Source organism: Chironomus tepperi, unplaced genomic scaffold (assembly GCF_022539635.2).
Source record: "Chironomus tepperi strain 1889 unplaced genomic scaffold, CSIRO-AGI_Ctep_v1 contig_174, whole genome shotgun sequence".
NCBI lineage: Eukaryota > Metazoa > Arthropoda > Insecta > Diptera > Chironomidae > Chironomus > Chironomus tepperi.
This window is the reverse complement of record NW_027226296.1, coordinates 707,672-729,906: the sequence shown is the minus strand read 5'-3', so window position 1 is coordinate 729,906 and position 22,235 is coordinate 707,672. Positions and strand designations below refer to the sequence as shown.

The window sequence follows — 22,235 nt, the reverse complement described above, 5'->3', positions numbered from 1 at the left end:
TAATCATGTGTGGTGACAATTTTTTTTTGTTTTTAAAAGGCTGTGACATTTTTTAAATGAATTTTAACATTTTTGTAGATTTTATTGCATTTTGTTTAGAAAGTACGCATTTTGAATTATATGACAACATGTTCATTGATAAAGCGCACCAATTTGCTATAAAACTCATTAACTTCATTCTATAGTACGCTTTTCTTCATATAATACGCAACTACACATTCATAGTACGCACCTAATCAACATCTTCAATATATACGCATCTATTTATTGGTCAATTATCACGATTATTATACGCATCCAAATCAACACATAATGCGCATCTAAATTTGTTTTCAATTTTATCGAAACAGAACATTAGTTTGTCTATAATACGCATCTAATTTTACAAATGTGTCTGAACACGTCCATAATACGCATTAAAATTAGCACATAATGCGCTTAATCTTAATTTGATGACAATTTCTTTCAAATCAAACACTTAAATAGAATAAAATGTGAAAAATTATCAAATAAAATTTAAAATTTTGCATAAATTATTCCGAAACTATTACCAAACTCTACCAATTAGCAGACATTTGTCCATCCCCAGATCATCCATTTATCCCTCTGCTTTTCCATTTCAATTTCTCAATTTTTCTTCCTCACAACTATGTTTTCAGTGCATTTTTTCCAACCGGGAAAATATGAAATTAAAAATAAAAAAAAATCTTTTTTTTTAACGCGGAAAACTTTTTCATTTTGTATGTCATTTTTCCATATAAATTAAAACTGCTTTTCCTCTGCATCCAATTGTGAATGAATTAAATATTTTATTATATCTACATGAATTCATGAATTGTCACAGAACAAAATAATAATTAAACAATAATTATGAAACCAGGCATATAAAAATTTTTATTGTTAAAATTTATAATTTTTTTATTATTTCTCATGAAACTGTAATTTATCATAGCTATAGCTACTGTACAGCATTAACACGAAAAAAAAATGTATCGATAGCACTTTCCCTCTTTTGAAATGTAAAGTTTTTCAGTTTTTTCATTTAAAAATTATGAATATAAAAAAAACTTTTAATGCTGCCATTCAATTCAATTCCTGCATGAGACTGATATTGAGCTTGGGAGACTTTTGTGGGGAATATTGGATTAATAATTTTTATTTTTCTGTAGCTCAGAAATTAAATTTTGTAATTTATGTGAAGGTTTTGATGTTATTAGCGCATTTTTCAGTTTTAAGGTCCTTATTCTGATTGGTACATGCTTTAATGTTGTCTATATGACTGTTAAGTGTACAGGATAAATAGAAACAATCAGCATTCGCTTGACAGTGTCCGAGAAATACTTCCAATCAGCTCTCAAGTATCTACATGGATCGATTGAATCAGCAGTAGGTTCTAATTGCACTAGTCGCTTTACTGACGTAAGAACAGCGTTTAGGCTTGACGCAGAGTTCAAATTCGACTCGAATTTTGTATAAAGAAGCCGATCCAAATCGACAAAACTCCATGCAATTCATCGAGAAGGCTTCGAGCTCTGGATCTTGGGTTGATTGAGTTGTACATTAAATTTTGAGCTATATTAAGTCATAAACAAGTCAAATTGATAAATTTTCTGCTTCAACACCTTGCAAATGACTCCATGGAAGCTGTTTGACTGCTCAGATTGCTCAAAATCACCTAAACCAGTCATAGTCTTAAATGCCACATTAAGTGCCCCAACCACTTTAGAGTTGCCTTAGGTGTTAAACCAAACCCATTAAACCACCAATTATCAATAAAACTATCAATTCAGTCATTTCCAAACTTAAATGCCAACAGACAATCAGCCACTCCAAACCCAACCAATCATCCCCAAATATCCCCCAAAAAATCCAGCTAAAAGTATTTTATTACTATCGTAGCGGAATAAAAAATTGTTACAAAAATAAAACAACAAAAACACAAAAAAAATATAAGCTGAAAAATTGCAGCAACTGCCAACTGAGTCTCTTGTTCTCCTTCCACTGTATCTTTACATTCCTTGTGTACATTTCCATTTAACGAAATAAATAAATAAATAAATTCAATAGAATCCTGTTCGGTAAAATTCAATTTGAGTATCAGGAAAAAAAACATGAAAAGACAATGGAAAAATGAGTTGGAAATGTATTGGGTTTGGAGATTGGAGCGCATTTTCAAGGAAGTTTGAGGTTTGAATGAATTTTAGAGACTTTTGTGGATTATTAATGGCTAAAGTAAGAACTGGGATATAAAATGAAGGAAAAGACAAACAGTAGCTTCACAAATAAGTGAATGCCAAGTTTCTGTCATTGTCAGACAGATGCCAGTTGATTCTAATTAAACTGTTCAATTAGGTGTCATATGGACAATGTTTAAATGTGTGCTGATCAAGTTAATAGTCAAATTTGAATAATGTAGTTCAAGCTTATTACAGAGGCAGTTTTTTCGTTGGATATAGCAGACCTTAGCCAAGAATCGAGTCAATGGTAAGCCCGAATAGCACAAGTTGGTAGAAGACTTTGGTCTGATGCAAGATTTATACCAAATCCGGCACGAAGCTCGAATTTTTGATCGACAAATCGATGTATGCTATTCGAACAGCTCTGACGGAGACTAAACTGTCATCTAGATGAGATTTGTCATCCCTAGAACCAGACATAGAGCTGATCAAGTAAATACCTATCCACTCGACTACCCCACCAATTTCATATCATCCCCATTAGCTTACTAATTTGATATATTTAATTTTTTAAAGCACTAATCACCAATTAGTCATTCTGTCAACTAAAACCCCTTTTAAAAGGCAAAACTGAGGATTATTTGTGAGCTAAAAAATCGCAAATTATTGTTTATAATAGGGGGATTGTTTCAATTTACGACTTTATGTTCCACACAAACATGTCGACATTTGTCAAAAAAAAAATAATATTTATTTATTAACGAATTTTTCCAACTTTTCAATCTTTTGGATAGCTGGATTTTATAGTAGAATGGCTTAATATTGCCTTGAAATGTCTGTCGGCTGGATACAGATTTGAATGATTGCACTTGGTATCGGAAATTGGCAAGTGGAAGCCAGCGATAAAGCCAGCTTCAGGCGACTCATGTAGGACGTCATGGATCACAATTGATCAGTACGACCAGCGAAGTAAGTAAGACTATGCGCTTTAAATTCGACTTAAAGCTTTCAATTCTCAACTCCCCGTATCAGCCATTCCCATCCCATCACGCAAGAATCGAACAGCAGTGCCATTTAAATAATATAAATTTTTATTTATCGATTGAACACGTAACATTTTTTGACTAAATATTTATTATTATTAATTTTTTTGTGTTTTTGCTTCTTTTTTTATATTCACTTTTTTCTGTGTCATGACTTATTTCAATTTAGGTATTATTCAACATATTCAGATATTAATCATCGCTCATTGAAATTCATTGAATTATTTCACGACTTTCATCTATCTTTCTTAAGTTATTTGCTTTAATTACGCACATTTCGTAATTGAAATAGCTCAAAAAAGCAGCAAATCTTCTATATTGAGTAAACGCAATGGCACAAAGGAACGCGTTCATTAATCTTTACTTTTACTTTTTTTCACTTCTTTTTATTCTTTTTTAGAAACCGAAAAAATTAAGAAAAAAAATTTTTTATTAAATCAAAAAAAAAAACTTTAATTTGTGTGTGTATGAGTAGTGCCTACACGTCAGGCAATAAGTCGGCCAATAGCTCCTTCTCGGTAGGTGTCAATGTGCTCGGAAATTTGATATCAAATGCCACCAGGAGATCACCTTTACGCGTTGGATCGCGTGGAAGCGGCAGTCCATAACCTTGAATTCTTTTTACTGTGTTTGGTTTGATTATCTCATGCTTTGTACTGATTCGTAACTTTTCGCCTGTCATTGTTGGCACCTCGAATATCACTCCGCACAATGACTGAAAATAAATATAAAAAAATGAATAATTTTGTTGAATATAATGGATGGATATTTTGTACATTTAGGGATCAAAAAAAAGTATAGTGTTATTTTTGGAAGTATACATCATTTCATATTATGTATATAACATTCTGTCAGTTCATTCAGTTCATTCTGTCATGGCATCACATATGTGTTTTTTGTTGCTTTTTATGCGAGATTGTCGAGTATGGAATTTAGTTTGGTGCTGGATAAGTTTGCAGTTTAAGCATTTTAGTTTTGGGGGTCATTCTCTTATTGTGTAACACTTATTGCGATTCTATGAACCCATTTCCCACTCCCCGTCCACAAGTTTCGTTGTTTGAAGTGTCACTTGGGCATCCAAAGTATTGATCGAAGAAAACTGTCGATCGAGACGTTTGAAATCAGTAACAGGTAAGCAGTAATCAGCTATAGAGATATACTGCCCTTGGTTGGAATCCACAAGGGAATAGGCGTTCAGGTATTCCAAGAGCAACATGACTTAGGACCGTAATGAAGGAATGTCAGTTACATGTCAAAACTGGGAATTTGTACAAGTTGTGTGATACAGCCATCAACAGAGTCAGATGGAAAGCATGTTGTAGCAACCTAGGCTCCAAATCGGAGCTAGGTTTAGACGACATCCATGAAAGGCCGTAGATCACAATTGATCTGTACGACCAGCGAAGTAAGTAAGCAAAAAGCCTAGCTACACCAACCCCAATTTCTACCCTCAATTTTATAAAAATAAATCTGATATACCCAACAACTTTTAGTAGCTAGACCAGTGGTAGATAACCTGTAAACCGCAGCACACTAGTGTAATGTCCAAAATTCTGTAAATACCATAAATCGTGTGCCGTGTGCGGTTTTGGTAGATTCTTGAAATCAAGATGTGCCGCGAAAAATAAAAGATTGCCTAAGGGGTTGGCACAAGAGACTGTTCATCTGTTCCAGTTTAGCTGTTGCAGAGCTAATCAGAAGAATAAGCTGCACAATAAATCACTTAACTCGAATGTAAAGCCATTTTAACCACAATTTTCATAGTACAGTTTTGGGCTAAAAGTCAAATTATTATAAATTCAAAGGTTCAATTCCTTAAAAATTCAAAAATTTTCAAGATGTATTCTCATCTCTCTCTTTTTTTCCAAAATATTTTATTTTTTTCCCCCAAACGTCCTTAATCAACAAAATCAATGATTACTCATTAAAGTCCCCTCATCATCAACAATAACAACAAAGTACAAGGAAATGACGAGGCATTATTCAAATTCAATTCTGACACTCGCTTTAGGGCATTCATCATTTTACCTATGATATATTATTTCAAACAATCACGACTCTCTCTTTTGTTGCCGCATTTAATATATTTTAAAGCAGGCTTTAATTGACGTCATTAATTTTATTTCAGCACACACAAGCTGATTCAACATAAAAATCACATCATGCTGCTATTGCTACTGCTGGCTGCACCATACATGATGATTAATTTTTTCTATTAATTCATTAATTGTATTTTTTTTTACTGCTTACATTTCGTGTTTCAGTTCCTCTTCCTCATTTTCAATTTCCTCACCCCTCATAATCCCCATATCCATTCTTTGATATAAATAATTTATCATATTATGCTCTGAAAATGTGTGTGTGAGAGATGTGGATTTTATCAGGATTTTAGGTACAGTTTGGCAGTTATGGATCATCAATTGGCAGTACTTGAGCTCGACTAGAGCTTCGACTAGAGCTCGACTAGAGCTCGACTAGAGCTCGACTAGAGCTCGACTAGAGCTCGACTAGACTTGACTAGAGCTCCACCAGAGCTTCAACTAGAGTTCGACTAGAGCTCGACTAGACTTGACTAGATTCGACTAGAGCTCAACTAGAGCTCGACTAGAGCTTCGACTAGAGCTCGATTTGAGCTCGACTAGAGCTCGACAAGAGCTTGACTAGAGCTCGACTAGAGCTCGACTAGAGCTCTACTAGACTACAACATTATTGCATCCCCTATTCCTATCCAACTAAAGCTGTACTTTTTCTATCTCAAAATTTTCACTCAGCATTCATGTGGATGGTGCATTTCCTCTATACATTGAATGCAAACGTTGAATGGGAACATTATTATTATGTATGAGTAAATATATCCGATTATTAAATTGTTCACTTTAATCGCCTTACAGTTTTTAGTCTCTCTCACTGCCAACTGCTAACTGAACGATGTTGAATGAAGGAGATTGTAAATGAAATAATTAGTAATGAGAGCTGTTTGGGTATGGATGGATGGAAGCGCTGTGCTGGGTATTTTTTTGGGTTGTAGGAACTATTGAGTGATTTAGTAGGGTTTGCAAACCGTACGGCCAAACGTTCAGCCAAGATCCAAAGACCTGAATTTGCTGCATTTTAGATGGACAAGCCTGCATTTTTGGACTGTACCTTATAGTTCGTCCATGGCTGCAAGCCTTCAAATAACCTTCATTTTTAGTCCACCTTGAAATGTCATTCAAAGGAATCGAACCCAGGAATTTCACATTTAAATTTTTGAAGCCCATCCTTCTCCCAAATTTTCATCCAAGACGTAGCAACAACACATTCTACACATTATTCAAAGCTACTTACGACAACAAAAGGAAAAATTTTTAAGAGGAAATTTCCCACGTCACATTATGTCATATTGTGTGTTCATAAGTAGCAGTCAAGTTGACAATTAAGAGCTACTTGTAAAGGATTATTACCCGCAACTTTTCATTCTTTGATGGAAATGGATGAAAATGTTTCCAAGCTCATTATTGAGCTGCTTGAATTAAGCCTTCATCCATGTACTTCATAAATCACACAGAGCCAGCACAAAACCACTGAATATGCGGTTTTTGGGTACTTTTGAGTATCAATTTATCAGTAGCTTGTCGGTGACCCGATTTATTGCCTTGTATGATTCTCCCTGTAGCGAAAGTCAGATCCTTTTATGGTAAATGTTGCGTTTTTGGTCTCACAAATACACAAAGACATTGTGGCTCTTATACGCATGTGATTTATTGCATCCTGTCATTATTAATATTGAAAAATAAAAAAAAAAAACAATGAAATTGTTATGCGGCAAAAGCTATTAATTTAATTTTTTTATATATGAAGCTTGTTTGTTACGATTATTGGGAGCTACTTGTGGATGTGTATGCAATGGGGAAATGGATTTTGAATGCATTTTAGCTGTCGACTTGTAAGATTGAGTGCTGATGAGTCTTGAGATCAATCTTGAGGTGAATCAAGAGTTGATTGAGACTTTATGGACATGCATGGACTCCAGAACAGCTCAAATTGGTTAATCGACCAAGAGTCCTGTTCCAGGCCAACGTATCTCTGACTAGATGGCAGATTTGGCTAAAACCTGACTCCATGTGAGAGTCACACCGGCCTGAAGTCGAATTTGGGATTGATTGACCGACTTGTGCTTTTTGGGACATTGTGGATGTCATGGACACTCAAATAAGCATCCACAGCAGCACAATATGTCGAAAACGCATTTTTTTGCTATGAAAATGGATCAAAATCATCCGTAATGGACAATAAGGTGCCATCAGAGCAACATTGTGTCTTACTGTTAATACGGCGATGGGGAGATGCTCTAAGGAACACTTTGTGCTGTTTGTGCTGGGCACTATACCCATAAAAACTGCAGCCATTCCCAAAAATCCACAAAAAAATCACCCAACATCCAGTCACACTCCCTTTATCAATAATGACAAATCAAATTCTAATTTTCTTTGCATGTTCAATTCAATAAATCCAATAATTCCCCAAATCATTTGATTGCCATTTCATGTTGGCTGCATTTAAGCTCGCTAATTCATCAATCATTATGGCAAAGGAATGTACTCACGAATGACATTCGAAAAGTCACTTTCACACCTTGCCATAAAGCAACAAAAAATGAAATAAATTTACAATTTTTTGTTTTAATAAATTTTATTCAGCTACTCATTTGAATGTCATAGCCAGGTGGCATTTAATTGTATCCGAAAGTAGATTTGACAGCTTTGATATTTATTATAATTAATTATTTCATTATTTATTAATTTCTCACGCTTATTAATTTATGGAAGTATGGGTAAGGCATGTGTAGCTTGTGTGTTGCGTGCATGGGTCATTAGTGCTCGTCCTTGTGGTCAACATCGTGTTAAGAGATGCTAAGAAGAATTGTCATACGATTAGCTTCAATTCAAGTGAATTGGAGATTAATTTCATCAACCAAACAGCAAATCAGGTCACGTGCCAAAATGGATAGTCAAGTAAACCCGTCTGATTTGACTCATGCCTGTCAAGTCTGTTGACAATTTCAAACATTTTCGTCACTTCAATCAAAAATTATTTATTTTTAATTTGACATAAATCCACAAGAAAAATATCCTGATATATCCAAAAACAGTTCATGTCTAGCTATCTAATTTAATTTTAAATTTGAAAGGTGCAATGGATGCCAATGACAGCAACAAATTTAATTGAAAAAAAAAAGAAATCATTAACACTTCAACAAATTTTACGACTTAATGTTCGATTCTGTTTTAATGCTATAACAAGATAGAGGATGAAAACAGATCCACATCTGCAAGATTGTTGCTAAAAAATTGATTTTATTGCACTTCAGACACACAATCTCATTTTTATTTTATTTGTTCCTTGTGATGATGGATGGGATGAATTTGATGGACTGTCATACACATTTAGGGTGACGGCATTGAGCGTAATCGACTCGGATTTTTGTATGAAAAATTCAACTCGACTTCATTCAAAATTCGACTCAACTTCAAGCTTTGGATCTGCCTTTGTACCTTACAAACCCTCCCCAAAATTCCCAAATTCCTGACAAAATCCACACAACATCCTTTTCTTTGCCATTTCCCTCTTCTTCAAATCAATTGAAAAATTAAATTTTCATCTTCCTTGCATGCTTGTTAGACACTTGGTAGCATACAATTTGTCGGTTCCATGAATAGACAGAAGAGAATGAGTTATAAACGAACAAGCAATAATAAGAACTGTAGAAACATGTTGAAAATAAAAAAACTCATTCTAGACTAGCCATTGATGCATCGAGTCTGTTGCTATTCAATTAGAGTAATCGTTCATAATTTTCATTTGCAGACATCGTGGATGGTGGACTGTGGATGGCTGTTTTGCAAAATGGGTTTTTGGCTGGCCCGAGTAATATAAATTATGAGGAAGAGTCCAAATGGAGTATTCAGCACTGTTGGCAGGAGTCCATTTTAAAGTCCAGTGGATTCCTACTCCCGAAGTCCTGCCAACTCTCGTACACACAATTACCGAACTTGTCGTGGCTTCCTAAAAGCTTTGTTGTATTAGCAAGTGTTCCAATATTGGAGCATAAATCTTGGTTTACTCAGACAACGTAAAATAATGATTAATTTGTGGACAGTTGCTTAAATGACAGCTTTATCGTCGATTACTACTTGTTAATACCAATTGCAATACCTTCTCCTTCAACAACTTCTTTCCATAAGCTCTTCGGCCATTGAAGAGCCAATTTTTTGCAACCGAAACGATTTTAACATCCAAAATCAGAATTGACTTCAAGTTCCACATTGCCATAAATCCACAAATCCACCAAAAATTTCTAAAATCATCTTCGAAAAGCTCCGCCAACGTTCATAAACTTTCCACCATGAAGACAATCTTTTACCTTCCGCAAAAGATATATTCCAATCCTCATTTATTCAACACACCATCCAAAATACCCATATAAGTACATTATGCCTTGTTCACATCATAAGCCTTAAAAAATAAATGAGAATCATCCTCATACAAATTTGATTTTTTATTCTTTCTTCTTTATTTCCTCTTATTTGTGCAAATATACCATAAACATGCACATCAAGCCTCTTTCATGTACATTAAAATTCAATTTCATGTTGAGCATGTTGAATTTATGGAATTGGCAAAAGATTGACAAAACAACAGCGACGACGAGAGAGAGTGTATAAAAAACCTTGAAATAATTTATCAGGTTAAATGCTGTTCACATTTCTTCGTGGGCTTTTCCGCAGATTGTTGCTGAATAAAGGCTATGGATGAGTTGAGTTGGGCTGTTTGTCCTTTGGGATGGTTTGGGCTTTTGGGAAGTTTGTCATTTGCTAGATTTTAAGTATTGATAATAGAATTGGGAATTGGCAAAGGCCAGCCAGGGATAGAGGCATGGATGGACGTCACCTGAGAGGGATCATAGATAACAGCTGCTCTGTACAGCCAGCGAAGTCAGAATTTGAAGTTAATGAGGAATTAATCTACAAACGATTCACTTTGACAGTCCATTACATACCCATAAATACAACTTCACTTCCCACAAATCCCTAAAATGCACTTCCATTCCCAGAACCACCAATAACTTCCATACCAATCAATTTCCCATCTACAGCATAAAAAAATATCCTTCTTTAATTCTTCAGCACGAGCTATATAAATCATATTTACAATTACACGTGTAGTATGCAGCATGATACGCAAGTACAGACATAACCACTCGCTAAAGCAGCAGGATGCCATCACACAGAGAGAGAGAATATAACAGATAAATCGAACGCACTCACGATGTTATCATTAAATGTGAATTTTTTATATATAAACGTGATTATGTTTTGGACTGTATTTACCTGCTTAAGGGTGAGACGAGCTGTATATCTTAAATCGCCACCCTCACGCTTAAATAATGGATGTGGCTTGTCACGAATTATGAAAACAATATCGGCAGGTATTCGTCCCTTTGTCTGATCACCTTCTTTTTGAAAAGTAACTTTCGTACCCGATTTCCATCCTGGCTTAACCGATATGCTCACATACTTATCCTCTTTTCGTGGTGTACCATCTTGCTCGAGTACACGTCGTGATATTTTCATTTTTTTCACACAACCATGATAAATTTCCTCTAGCGTCACGTACTAAACATGTGAAGAAAGAGAAGTATAAGTTAGGGATATGTGTGCTTTAAGTCAATACAAGAATCATGACACATATAGATTCGAAATCGTTATGATTTAGATTCAATATGTGTAACATGTGGCGTTATACAGGAATAAAAAATTCATCAAAAAACAGCACAAGGATCGGATCCAGTGCAAAATTAATAATTCAATTTGTGTTTCCATTTACCAAATCATGCTCCACCGGCGGATCCTGAATTTTCTCCTTCTTAAGTGGTGTATGAACGTTAAATGAATGTGACCTATAAAAAGCATTAATGATAGTGGAAAGAAAATTAGAAAAAATGATATAAATGCACATTTAATAATCGAAAAATACACAGAAATACGGACACAGTTGGTGAGCTTATTTTGCCATGGAAGCGATAATTAGATTTTATTGCACCCGAGAACTATCAAAGTTTTGTGTAATTTATTTTCTCATTTTCGCATATGTTCGCGAACATTTCACGTAGTTTAACTTGATTTCGGGAAGATTAGTCATGGATAAAAATTATTTTTATGGTGCAGGAATGGAAGTGGAAATGAGAATTTAAGTTGGAAATTGTTTTGTGATGATTTATCGGATAATTTCGATATGGATATTATCATTTACGATTATTTCGGGCAAGTCATGGACATGTTTAGTGGAAATTAGGTTTTGGGGCATAGTAGACTACATCCTGACACTTGAAATGGCTGATATACTTCTAGAGACACTACTAGGACTGTTATTGAGGATATTTCTGAAATTAAGCACTGTTCCTGACTTCTGATTGAGTTTACAACTAGATTGAGCGCTATGCCGGCGACTATTATGCCATTTGGACGTTTTGCTGTCAGCATGCCATCTATACTGTGTCTCTCGGGCAGCAAACTCCTTAAACCTTGCTTAAACAATCTTAATCAGTCTAAACTTCCATATCCCAAGCTCACCACAACCCAAAACCCCCATCAAACTCACCTAAATGCTGTTCCAAGACCCGGCGACCTTCCCAATCCAAACGGTGACGAAAAGAAATCATCATCAAGTCCACCCATCGACGAAAACAGATTATTATGATGCTTAAATATATCATCATGCTCAAAAAATGAACTAAATGGATTGCTTGAACCAAAGAATGCTTCAAATGTTGCCCGCGGATCGCCATGAAACTCGTATGAGAAAGATGAGTTATTGTTTGTTGTGCCATTTGATCTGTCTGTATGAATAAAAAAGGAATGAGATAAAATAACAGCATGATAATGAGAAATCGTGTAACATAAGTTGACATAAGAAATGAGAGATTAATTAGATTGAGAAATAGATTGAGTTAATGTAGCATGTAAAGCTACTTGTTTCGTATCGTATGCACATATGAACTAGGTCTGTTGGATATGTTGAGGATGTATATGAGCTTTTAGAGATTGGGAATTAATTACGATGTTTTGTAATTGAATATGTAAGAAGAAGCTTTTAGACTTTGGGATGTAGAGGATGATCACTAGTTGGGTTTGTAATTTTTAAAGGATATATCTGATGCTGTTTTGTTGATTTCTTGCAAGTTTGTAATTTAAATTCAGATTTTGTCATTTTAAAGTTATCAAAATTCAAGAGAATTTGAGGACATTACTCAAATTCTTTAGTGACCAAAGGTTCGAATCCTAAACAGTTCATACAAGACTTCGCAGCGTGTCTTTTACATTCCATTTTTTGAACCTCTTTAATACCTAAAAATTCATTTTTTTGCCTTAAATCAGCATTATCCGACCTTATTGCTTAACTAGCTTCAGCACATCCACATCTCATCCTAAATATATCTCTCAATTTCTCAAAAAGTTTCTTTAAAACCTTGAAAATTTATCAACAAATAACAATATTGTTGTTCATCTACAACACTCAATAATCCATACTTACTTCCTTTCAAACCATCTTCACCATATCTGTCATAAACATCACGTTTCTTCTTATCACTCAACACTTCATATGCCTCAGCAATCTCTTTAAATTTCTCTTCAGCACCGGGCGATTTATTTTTATCAGGATGATACTTTAATGCTAATTTTCTGTATGCTTTTTTGATATCATCGTCTGTAGCACCCTTCTGTATGCCGAGAGTTTTGTAATAATCTTTCCCCATTTTCATAAACGTGCCACAATTGTGTTATGTTGCTTGCTTGATTATATGATGCTTTCTCTTTCTTCCTTACCAACCCCCTTTAACGTATTTCTTCGGATAAAAATTGCCTTTTTCTAGAGGATGTACGTTGTGCGTGTGTATGTGTGTCTATGCTATCAATATTGCTATGGTCTTTAATGATAATTCCTTATGAAAATTTTCTTCTTCTCTTCCTAATTCCTTTTCTTCACAGCTGATTAACTGATTTCTTGTATTTTTTTCCACTTTATTTATTGTGTGTGTTGATGAATAGAGAGACAGTTGGAAGCCTGGAAATAGAAAAATGAGAAATTTATGAGTTAAGGGGATATTTTGAGGTCAATTTTATGGGATTTAATTAAGCGCATTTTTTGTGAGTTTTGGATGAATTTTGCATGAATTTGATATTTTGACAGACTGCGATTAGTCGACTGAATGTCTGGTATTAAACATATCATTATATGACAAGTTCCACAAATATCGAGTTAGTTATTAGACAGAGCAGAGAAGGAGGTAGAACAACAACAATAGAAGTTAGCAGAAGTAGCCCTTATAGCCCGGAACAGAGACTTCCACAAATATCCTACGATTCACAGTTAGTTATTCATCATTAGACATAAGGTCGACTAATCGCAGCCAGTCTTCCTCTAGATAGTAGTAGATCTGAGTTCCGTGAAGTAGTCAACATTGTCCTTTAGATTTAGAGTATCTGCTAGGATTGGGCTTAAAATACAGTCCTGCATTACTTATCCTAGCAGACAAAAGCATACCTTCATGGTACAGCATTTAACATTACGATTCCCTTTGTCTTGTTAGGGCTATGAATTACATACTTATTTAACGCATTGACCGCATTTAAAGTGTGGTATCTGTATTTTCTGCGCAGTACATGCGTTTCTTGAGTATAAGACGCGCATGACTGGAGTTTTAGCCTAACCTTCTAGTTCGCCAAGCTCCAACCAAGCCTTAGTAGTTCCTCAATCTAAATGGACATAGATTTAAGCCTATTTGATTAGATTTTTGGTGTAGAAACCAACTAATCACCCCTATTCCCTCAATCAGTCCCATATCATCATCTATATTGGACATAATGTCAAAACAAGCAATCCAATGCTATCCCAGCCCAACATTAACCTTCCCTGCTTATTTTTTCAAGAGTATAAAATCTTACTGTAATAATAAAAATAAAATACGTCATTAAATGACTATCATTTGTGCTCTTTAATAATGAAAGAAGCTTATAAACGAAGGAGGATTACAGATCTCTATAGCGTCAAAAATACGTTAAAGAGATACTTTCTATTTCTAAATATATATTATTTTTTTTTTTTTTCATTTTGATAAAAAAAGTAAAGAATCCTTAAACATCTACTTTACATAATTTAATGTTCATCTCATCTTTTGACATTCAACATCTTTTTAGTTAAGAAAATCTTTCCTCTTTTGAACGTGGTTTTGGCATGTGATGAGGAATTGATTGTGTACATTTTGTCTATTAATCATGTGATAAGAGAGGGGTACACAACAGTGTAATGAGTGTTGGTAATGATGATGGATGGATTGGAATAATTTTTTTAATTTTTTGCTATGTTGTGGGGAATTAATTTGTGTCAAAACTTGATTTTAAAGCTTGAAACTTGTTGGTGGAGATGACTTGGAGCTGTGTGATATTGGATTGAACTAGAATTGACATTTGGTGGAAGCTATCAAGGTATTTCCTCATATTTTTTGATAATTTGCTGTTAATACAGTGAAATTGGAGTCAGGGGCGAATTCAAGGAAGAAAGGGTCCTTCTGGGTCAACGGTTATGTAGCAAATCATCGTCTATGCCCTTAGTAGTAATATAAGTGCTATGTACGGTCGCTTGAAATCGTTCATTCGGACAACATGAAGGCAAAAGGAGCGTAGACATAGAAAAGGATTTGCATATCAATTCCAAATTTAAGCTTCGATTTCTTCAAATTCTGAACATTCTAAGCAATAACTCAAGAAAAATGCATTCCTAACCTCAAAATCGCATCCAATAAAAATGCGTTCCTAACCTAAAAATCCCAACCATCACGAAAATTTCAATAAACTTCTTCATCTTCACATTAAGCAAAAAAGAGATTAGAAATCTTGATATTTTACATTTCATCTTCTTATTCCTTCTATTTCAATGAATATTCAAGATTGCTACTTCTTTCCCTTTATTTTTCACGAAAAAATCTTTCCATTAAAATGTAATCCTTGCCTTTATTTCACTTCTATTTTCCGTTTCATCATTCAATCCTCCCCTTTTTAGCTCTTTAAGATTTTTTGGCAAAAGACTTGACGAGGATGACGAGTCGACAGAATCATAATCATAAACATGATTTCGCGGGACACAAAATCCCTCCGATTTATATACACAACAATATTTATATATATTTTTTAAAACGTGAAGTGCCTTTGGAATAAAAATGAAAAATTTATGTCGAGATAAAAACGTTTAACAAACATTAAAAATATTCTTTTTTTCATACTTATTACATGCCGTTAAACAAAACAGAGTGGAAGTTGGGAAGGATTTTGAGAGGAATAGAGAGCATTTTTTATTGAAATTTGAATTGGTATAGCAAGCAGGAATAGGCAAATTAGGGCTTAGGTCTTGAATATTCTAGTCAAAATCAGTCTGAATAAACTTCAAAGTTACTCTACTTTACCCCCAGCAAAGGCTCACTTCATAGTTTCAAAGCACCACTAGATCATGTTTTAAAGTCAATTTTGACAGACGTAGGGATCCTGGAAGGCACACAGCGAAGAAATCTTGAGAAGACCGACAGGTGTAAATATGTCCTGAAGCCGGATTTAACCGTATCTGACAAAATGCCAGGATCACGTGGACCTAATTCCAGACGTGACATTTTCCACCATTACTATGACTTGTGCCTCTCGAGGTCACTTCCAAATGGACTATTGGTAGAGACAGTATTGCGTATAGCAGTTAGTTTAAGTAATTGACAAGAACTAGCATCAAGAGAGCCAGCTTTAGGTGGAATCTAAGGTAAATCTAAATTGATCTGTTTGGCCAGCACTTAAATCGGCTTTTTCAAAAATTCCAGTCCATCAACAATATAATCCTCAATAACCAGCAATTAATCCAAGACAATTCAAATCAACAACCCAAACTGCACCACTTCCTACATCACATCCACAAAAACACTCCATTAGAAATCCGACAGCACCAACTAGAGCGATGACGAAAACCGAAAGAGAACAAAAACAGTTTTGTAGATGGAGGAATGACGAAAAGGAAAAAAAACGACACTGGCAGTTCTCGCTCATTCTCTTCCATTCCTCTAATCTTGACATTTAATTTTTAATGATCTGCTAAAAAGCCTGTGAGGTCTGCGATATGAAAAATGCTCTCGTTTTAAATTTATCTCATTTTTTTTTCGGGTGAAAATTAGAAAGTAAAGTAAAAAGTTGTCATATCCATGAATCTTTGCTGTCATCTTGTGCTTAGTAGAATATCTTTGTGTTTATGGACGGAGTGACGGCTATGGTGGAAGATCGAATTAAAGGTGCAGGGGTGGGTATGGTTGAGGATTTTCGGATATTGAAGCTCAAGCAGGGGCTCAGGAAGTCATTTTGAAGTTGCCAGGACTTGCAGCTAGCAGGTGCTTACTATGGCACTTATAAAATCACAACTATTACCAATAAAACCTTCAAATCTCAGAAAAATAATCCAAACTGTCAAAAACTCAATTTTCTGGACTTTCCAACAAACTTCCCAAGTTCCAACCCCAAATATAGAAAACTTTTCAATCCCATGGATGGCTACAAACTCATATTAATCAAATCATACTTGCTATTTTATCCCTATTGCATTCCATATCCATCGGACGCAGATATAGCTGCCATCGAAATATATATTTATTTTTGAAGGCATAAAACTTCAAAACATCCCAGGAGGGAATCGAGAAAGCGTCCATGACTTTCTTATTTCGGGCATCTCATTCCACTCAGGTTTTTTAAAAGATTACGTCACATTTGATTAATCGCAAAAATCTTTCGTAAGCACATAAAGACGAATATATATAAATTTTTTTTCGGTATATCCGCAAGGTATAAACTTTTATGTGTACATATACTTTGTTTGAGGGAAACTTTTTGCCTCTACCTCAACTTGTCCCATCTGGATATTAATAAATTTAATGTATCACCTGACAAGCTTTTTTTTCTTCTCCACATCTACGTCCTATCTGTCGTCTTTCTGTTTTCGGTAAGAAATTTTCATTTTCCATTTTTTTATGGTGAGGTTTTTGAGGAGAATGTTGAGTTTGGATGCGGTTTGTCAGCTTGTGAGTATCAAAGCGCGAAAATCGAGTCGGGTTTTGTATGGAACAATTGATTTGACTGCGAATCTCAATCAGTCATCTAACTAGAGCTACCTTGACTAATCTCTAGCTCTCAAGAGAAGCTTAAACTGAGAGCAACGCTCACAGAATGCTTATCTGGTCTATTTGAGGTGAGTAAGCTCTTTAACCCATACTCTTTGTCTGTTGGAGCATGAGTTCTAGTCCTGATTCGATCTCTGATCATATAAATTTCATAGAATAGTCTTGAAAATTCTTCAATTCTAGGGTTCGACCAAGAACAGCTGCCTTGTGATTCCTGCACTTTAGATGCTCGGTTCTTTAAGTTTAAGACTGAAGCTAATAGTTTGTCTAAGGTTGCTGCACGCAGGAGTGTATTCAAAGATGAGGGAAAGTAGATTTTGGGGATCAAATCCCGAATCTCTCCTTTTCATCAGCTTGACTGCTCTTTTGGCCGAACCCAGGCTTTTTTTGTTCACAATAACAAGTTCCAACAAGCAACATGGAGTAGGACTGTTTTAAGAGAATATCAGTTAGATCCAAAAACGGATAATTTCAGAAGAATCAGATGGAATCTTTGTAGTAATCTATGCTGCACGTCGAAGCATGTTACCAGTAAATAAGTTAGTAATAACAAGTTCCATTCTAAGAATAATGCGCCCCAATCCCTAACTTTGCATCAACATCTCACTTCCCATCACTTCTATCTTAAATATAATTTTATGAGAGCGCCAACGACACACAAACTACGATGCTAGAAGGAGATAATCGCTTCTCATTCTCTCTCCCTCCCCTCATCGCGCAATATTTTTCATCTTATTTTTCGAGAATATTTTTTCATTAAAATTTACGTCACATTCATTAACGTAAATAGCGAAAGCTTTCACGGATGCCAAACACACTCACACACACACACACACACAAAATAATTTCACTGTCGGATATGTCGTTTATCTAAAAGGGAAATGAATTGCTTTATCTCTAATATATAGTAGTTGTAATGTTATGCTTAAACATGTAACTGAATAGTTTTTCACCTTATTAAATACTTAATGTAAAATCCTCACACCCCAGCATCCAGCTTCTTGATGTGTTTAAAATTTATTCAGGAGTGTTAATTAGTAATTTTATGACAACGACTGAGAGAATTTAATTGAGTAGAAAATTGGATAACTGAAGGATAAAACTTTCTTTTTTTGTGACTTTGATGCACTTCCATTACCGATATGTCGTATACTGGATGGATATATTTTTATTCTGAATTCAACTTGTGTGTCTAATCGCTAAGGAATAAACGAAGTGCTTTACATACACAAATGTGTTTGAGTAACGTGAAGCAGTGGTGGGAAACCTGTGTGCTGCGGTACACTAGGCCACAGCAACGTGTTTTTGGAGGATATTCCATGAACCGTACACAATTAGCGATCCTTACAATGAAGGATCCCCTCAAAAATAAAAGGTTGCCCACCACTGACGCAAACTAAGGAAAAATCGAAACTAAAATACGAAGGGGGATGGGGAAAATATGACATAGAATAATAATGTGTACATAAAATTGAGGAGGATGTGCCACAAAAGGTGGAAATGAAAGGTCGTAATTGTCATTTTGTTATAATTATAATTATCATTATTATTCATTAAGGATGAATTTATTTGATGATTCTAATTAAAAAGTGTGGAATTAATGATTGTCTGGATCTTACATAAATGCTGGAATTTAAGATGAAAATTGGTAGGATTCAAGTGAAATTAGAATCTTCCTTGGGGATGTATGTTAATTTTGGGTGGAAGGGATGTCATTAAATGGGTTGAAATTATGGTATTTAAGTGGTAATTTGGGAGAATCAATAGGAAGGAACATGCCTTCATTTGAAGGTATTTTGACTTCTCCACCGAGAAGGCATCGATTTGTTGCTCGGGCAAGTCCTAAAGTTTGTTCCCTCTTTAGGTTAGCAAGGTGGAATTAGCGGATAAATCGGTTAATCGATCAAAAATCAGCCACTTGGCCGGCGTGACTCGGACTTGGTGTCAGATTGATTCAAATTCAGAACCATGCAAGAGTCGTGCAGCCCTGGAGTAGCTGCGTACAATGATAAGAGGATCAGCTCCAGTCCGGATAGAACAAGACACCAAAAACATCAAAATCACTTCCTGGCAACAGCATTGAGCAGAGTTAATATAAGTTCTACCCCAAATCCAACTTCAAACCAACCTAATTTTACTATCATTCCAAATTATTCCAACTTGTGCCTCTTCCATACCCAAACACTCAACTTTGCATAAAAATATCACCATTTCCAATGAACTGCACATATATCAACTACATTATCAACAACAAATGTTCACAGAAGTCATATAATAATTTACAACTATGTTTATTTCACCTTCTAGTTACATGCAACTTCCTCTCGAGTCGTAAACTTATCCATTTTATTGAACTAGATTTAAAAGAATTATTACTTCCATTCCCTATGAGAAGGTCATGAATATCGAGTGTGAATAAAAATTGTGTAAGGTTGAATTGAGCACTTTTGTGAATAAAATAATATCATCACATTTATGATGATTTTGATGATGAAATAAGCTTATTAAAAATACATTCTTGATGTGGTGAAGTGTTTTTAGCTATAATTTGCAGGAATATGAATGATATTTGGGAGACAATCGGATTTGTGTCCTTTAATGCTATTAAGAATTGAATTATAGAGTAATATACATGTATAGGCTGGGGTTGGGAGGACTACAAAGTGGAGGGGCTTCTATTGGAGTCTGGACTCTTAAGGAACACCGTGGAGTCCAAATACCACTGTCTTTGGTGTCCCAACGGCATGTAATCCTGACTCAAATGGTGTCTAGACTCTAATGGCGTCATTTTGGATTTTTAGAGTCAAGATTCCCAAATTCTTGCAAATTTTGGACCCTAGACACTTAATATCGATCAAATAACCCTTCATATCGTCCTTAGATCCCCAAAAACACTCAAACCTAGTCCAAAAACCTGCAAAAATTCAGAAAAAATGCGCCTTAGTCCCCACCAACCCCAAAACGTCATCACCAGCCCCTCCAACTTGATCATTTTCTTTTAGCTATTTTTACACAGATAGAATACGAAAAAGAAAAAGATTTGTTACTTCGATTATTTTTTGCCGAGGAAACGATTGGATATAAATAGCATCGAAATGTGTTTGAACTTCTTGTTCTCATAAAATAATAATAATATTCTCTCTCGCACACACATTTATGCATACATAAATAAAGAATAAAAATTTTGTATGTGCATTGATACATTATTATATGTGAAGAATATCCAAACATACACATTACTAGAGTCTCACAAGTAAAAATTGAGAGAAATATTTGCAATTATAGTTTGTTGATATAAAACATTTTGTGAGATGAATGCTAAAAGGGATTGGATTATTTTTTTGGCGCATACGAGTGATGATGAAAGTATCTTTTTTGTGTGTTTGTTGATAATTTCATTTTGTGGTTCACTTTCCTTGTTTAAGGAAATATGAGGCAAGTAAATGATGTCATAATGAGTCATTTAATAGGATGATTCTCGGGTGGATGGGTTTTAGTTTGACTAGATATGTGTCTAGTGCTAAGCAGAATTCGAATTAGAGTCGAATTATGTATGGAGTCGAGTCGCTTTTTCTGTAATCGATTCGACCAGAATGGCACAAATCGGTTAGTCGATCAAAAATCCGGTTCCAAAGTGGCAAGACTCTGACTTGTGCTGACATGGTGCCGGATTTGAATTTAGTACCATGCCAGAGTCACTTCAACCTAGGGTAGGATTTAGGGTCAATTAACCGGCTTGCGCTATTCGGGTGAATCCATTCTAAACCAAGCTCGAAGTTCATTCGAATTTTGAAAGCAGATGAGTCGACCAGAGTCGATTTTTCCATGTAAAATCTAAATCGACACCGAGCTCTGCTTCAAATTCTGATTTTAAGAAATTAGGTTAGTTCATCCTTAGTACTAGACACACATAGAGGCATAATTCCATTTTTGATTAGCACTATTTGAAAGTGGATCCTCAGCAGGTGCATAATTATAGTGGGGCAAGTGTGGAGGTGAAAACCACTGATGACTACACCCAAGATCCTCAAAATAACAAAAAATTAAAATAAATTTCACAATCCTATCATCAATATCCCCACAAAAAAGCCTTCCTCAAATCGTCACTTGTATTAATCCCAATGTAATCACTTTTCAACACTCTCAGCTGAGTTCAATAAAACAACTTTTTAATTAATTTCAATTAAAAAAATCATTTCATTTTTTATGTAAGGAGAACAAAAATAGCCTATGGATAAAAACTTAAAACTATTTATATCCTCACAATGTAATGATCTCATTTCTCTTTCAATTTGTTTGTTTTCATTTCAACGTAGAATTTATATTTCTAGGTCAAAACTGTGGAGAGTGATTTAAAATATTTATTTCGAATTTATTTTCATTTGATGAAAACTTACTGGATTATGTGTGAATGAATTTGATTGGGATTGTAAGGTCTTGGAATGTTGTAGATGAAATTGGATTTGTAGGTATGAGTTTAGTTGGATATCTGATGGATTTGTAGCTTTAAATATCTGAGATCAGAGAAATCTGGATGCAGATAGACTCTGAAATGAGGCTAGTCAGCAATCTGTTGAGAATATGGATCTAGTCCAGAGAATTCTTCACTTTATTGAAGATTTACTTTGAATCCTCGTCCGACGAAAGCAGGTCCGTATTCAAGGAGTGGATGTTCAGTTTCAATCCCTACCCCACACCCTTATATCCACATCCCTGCAACTATACCATCGACTGAACCATAAAGAACAAAACAAACAATTTGTCCCATTTTCCTCC

At 35.0% G+C, this 22,235-nt stretch overlaps 1 protein-coding gene across 3 annotated transcripts in view; it reads right to left on the bottom strand.

Annotated features, from left to right (window-relative positions):
• Positions 1 to 3,250: 3,250 nt before the first annotated feature.
• Positions 3,251 to 22,235, bottom strand: part of LOC139089044 (dnaJ protein homolog 1) — a 57,634-nt gene continuing 38,649 nt past the window's right edge. For all 3 annotated transcript variants that reach the window (XM_070638470.1, XM_070638468.1, XM_070638469.1), the window contains exons 4-8: positions 12,794 to 13,324; positions 11,861 to 12,098; positions 11,087 to 11,159; positions 10,591 to 10,875; positions 3,251 to 3,935 (exon numbers count right to left, since the gene is read on the bottom strand). In XM_070638470.1, coding sequence (XP_070494571.1) covers positions 3,699 to 3,935; positions 10,591 to 10,875; positions 11,087 to 11,159; positions 11,861 to 12,098; positions 12,794 to 13,022 — 1,062 coding nt within the window. In that variant the 5' untranslated portion in view covers positions 13,023 to 13,324 and the 3' untranslated portion in view covers positions 3,251 to 3,698. The remainder of the gene's footprint in view (positions 3,936 to 10,590; positions 10,876 to 11,086; positions 11,160 to 11,860; positions 12,099 to 12,793; positions 13,325 to 22,235) is intronic.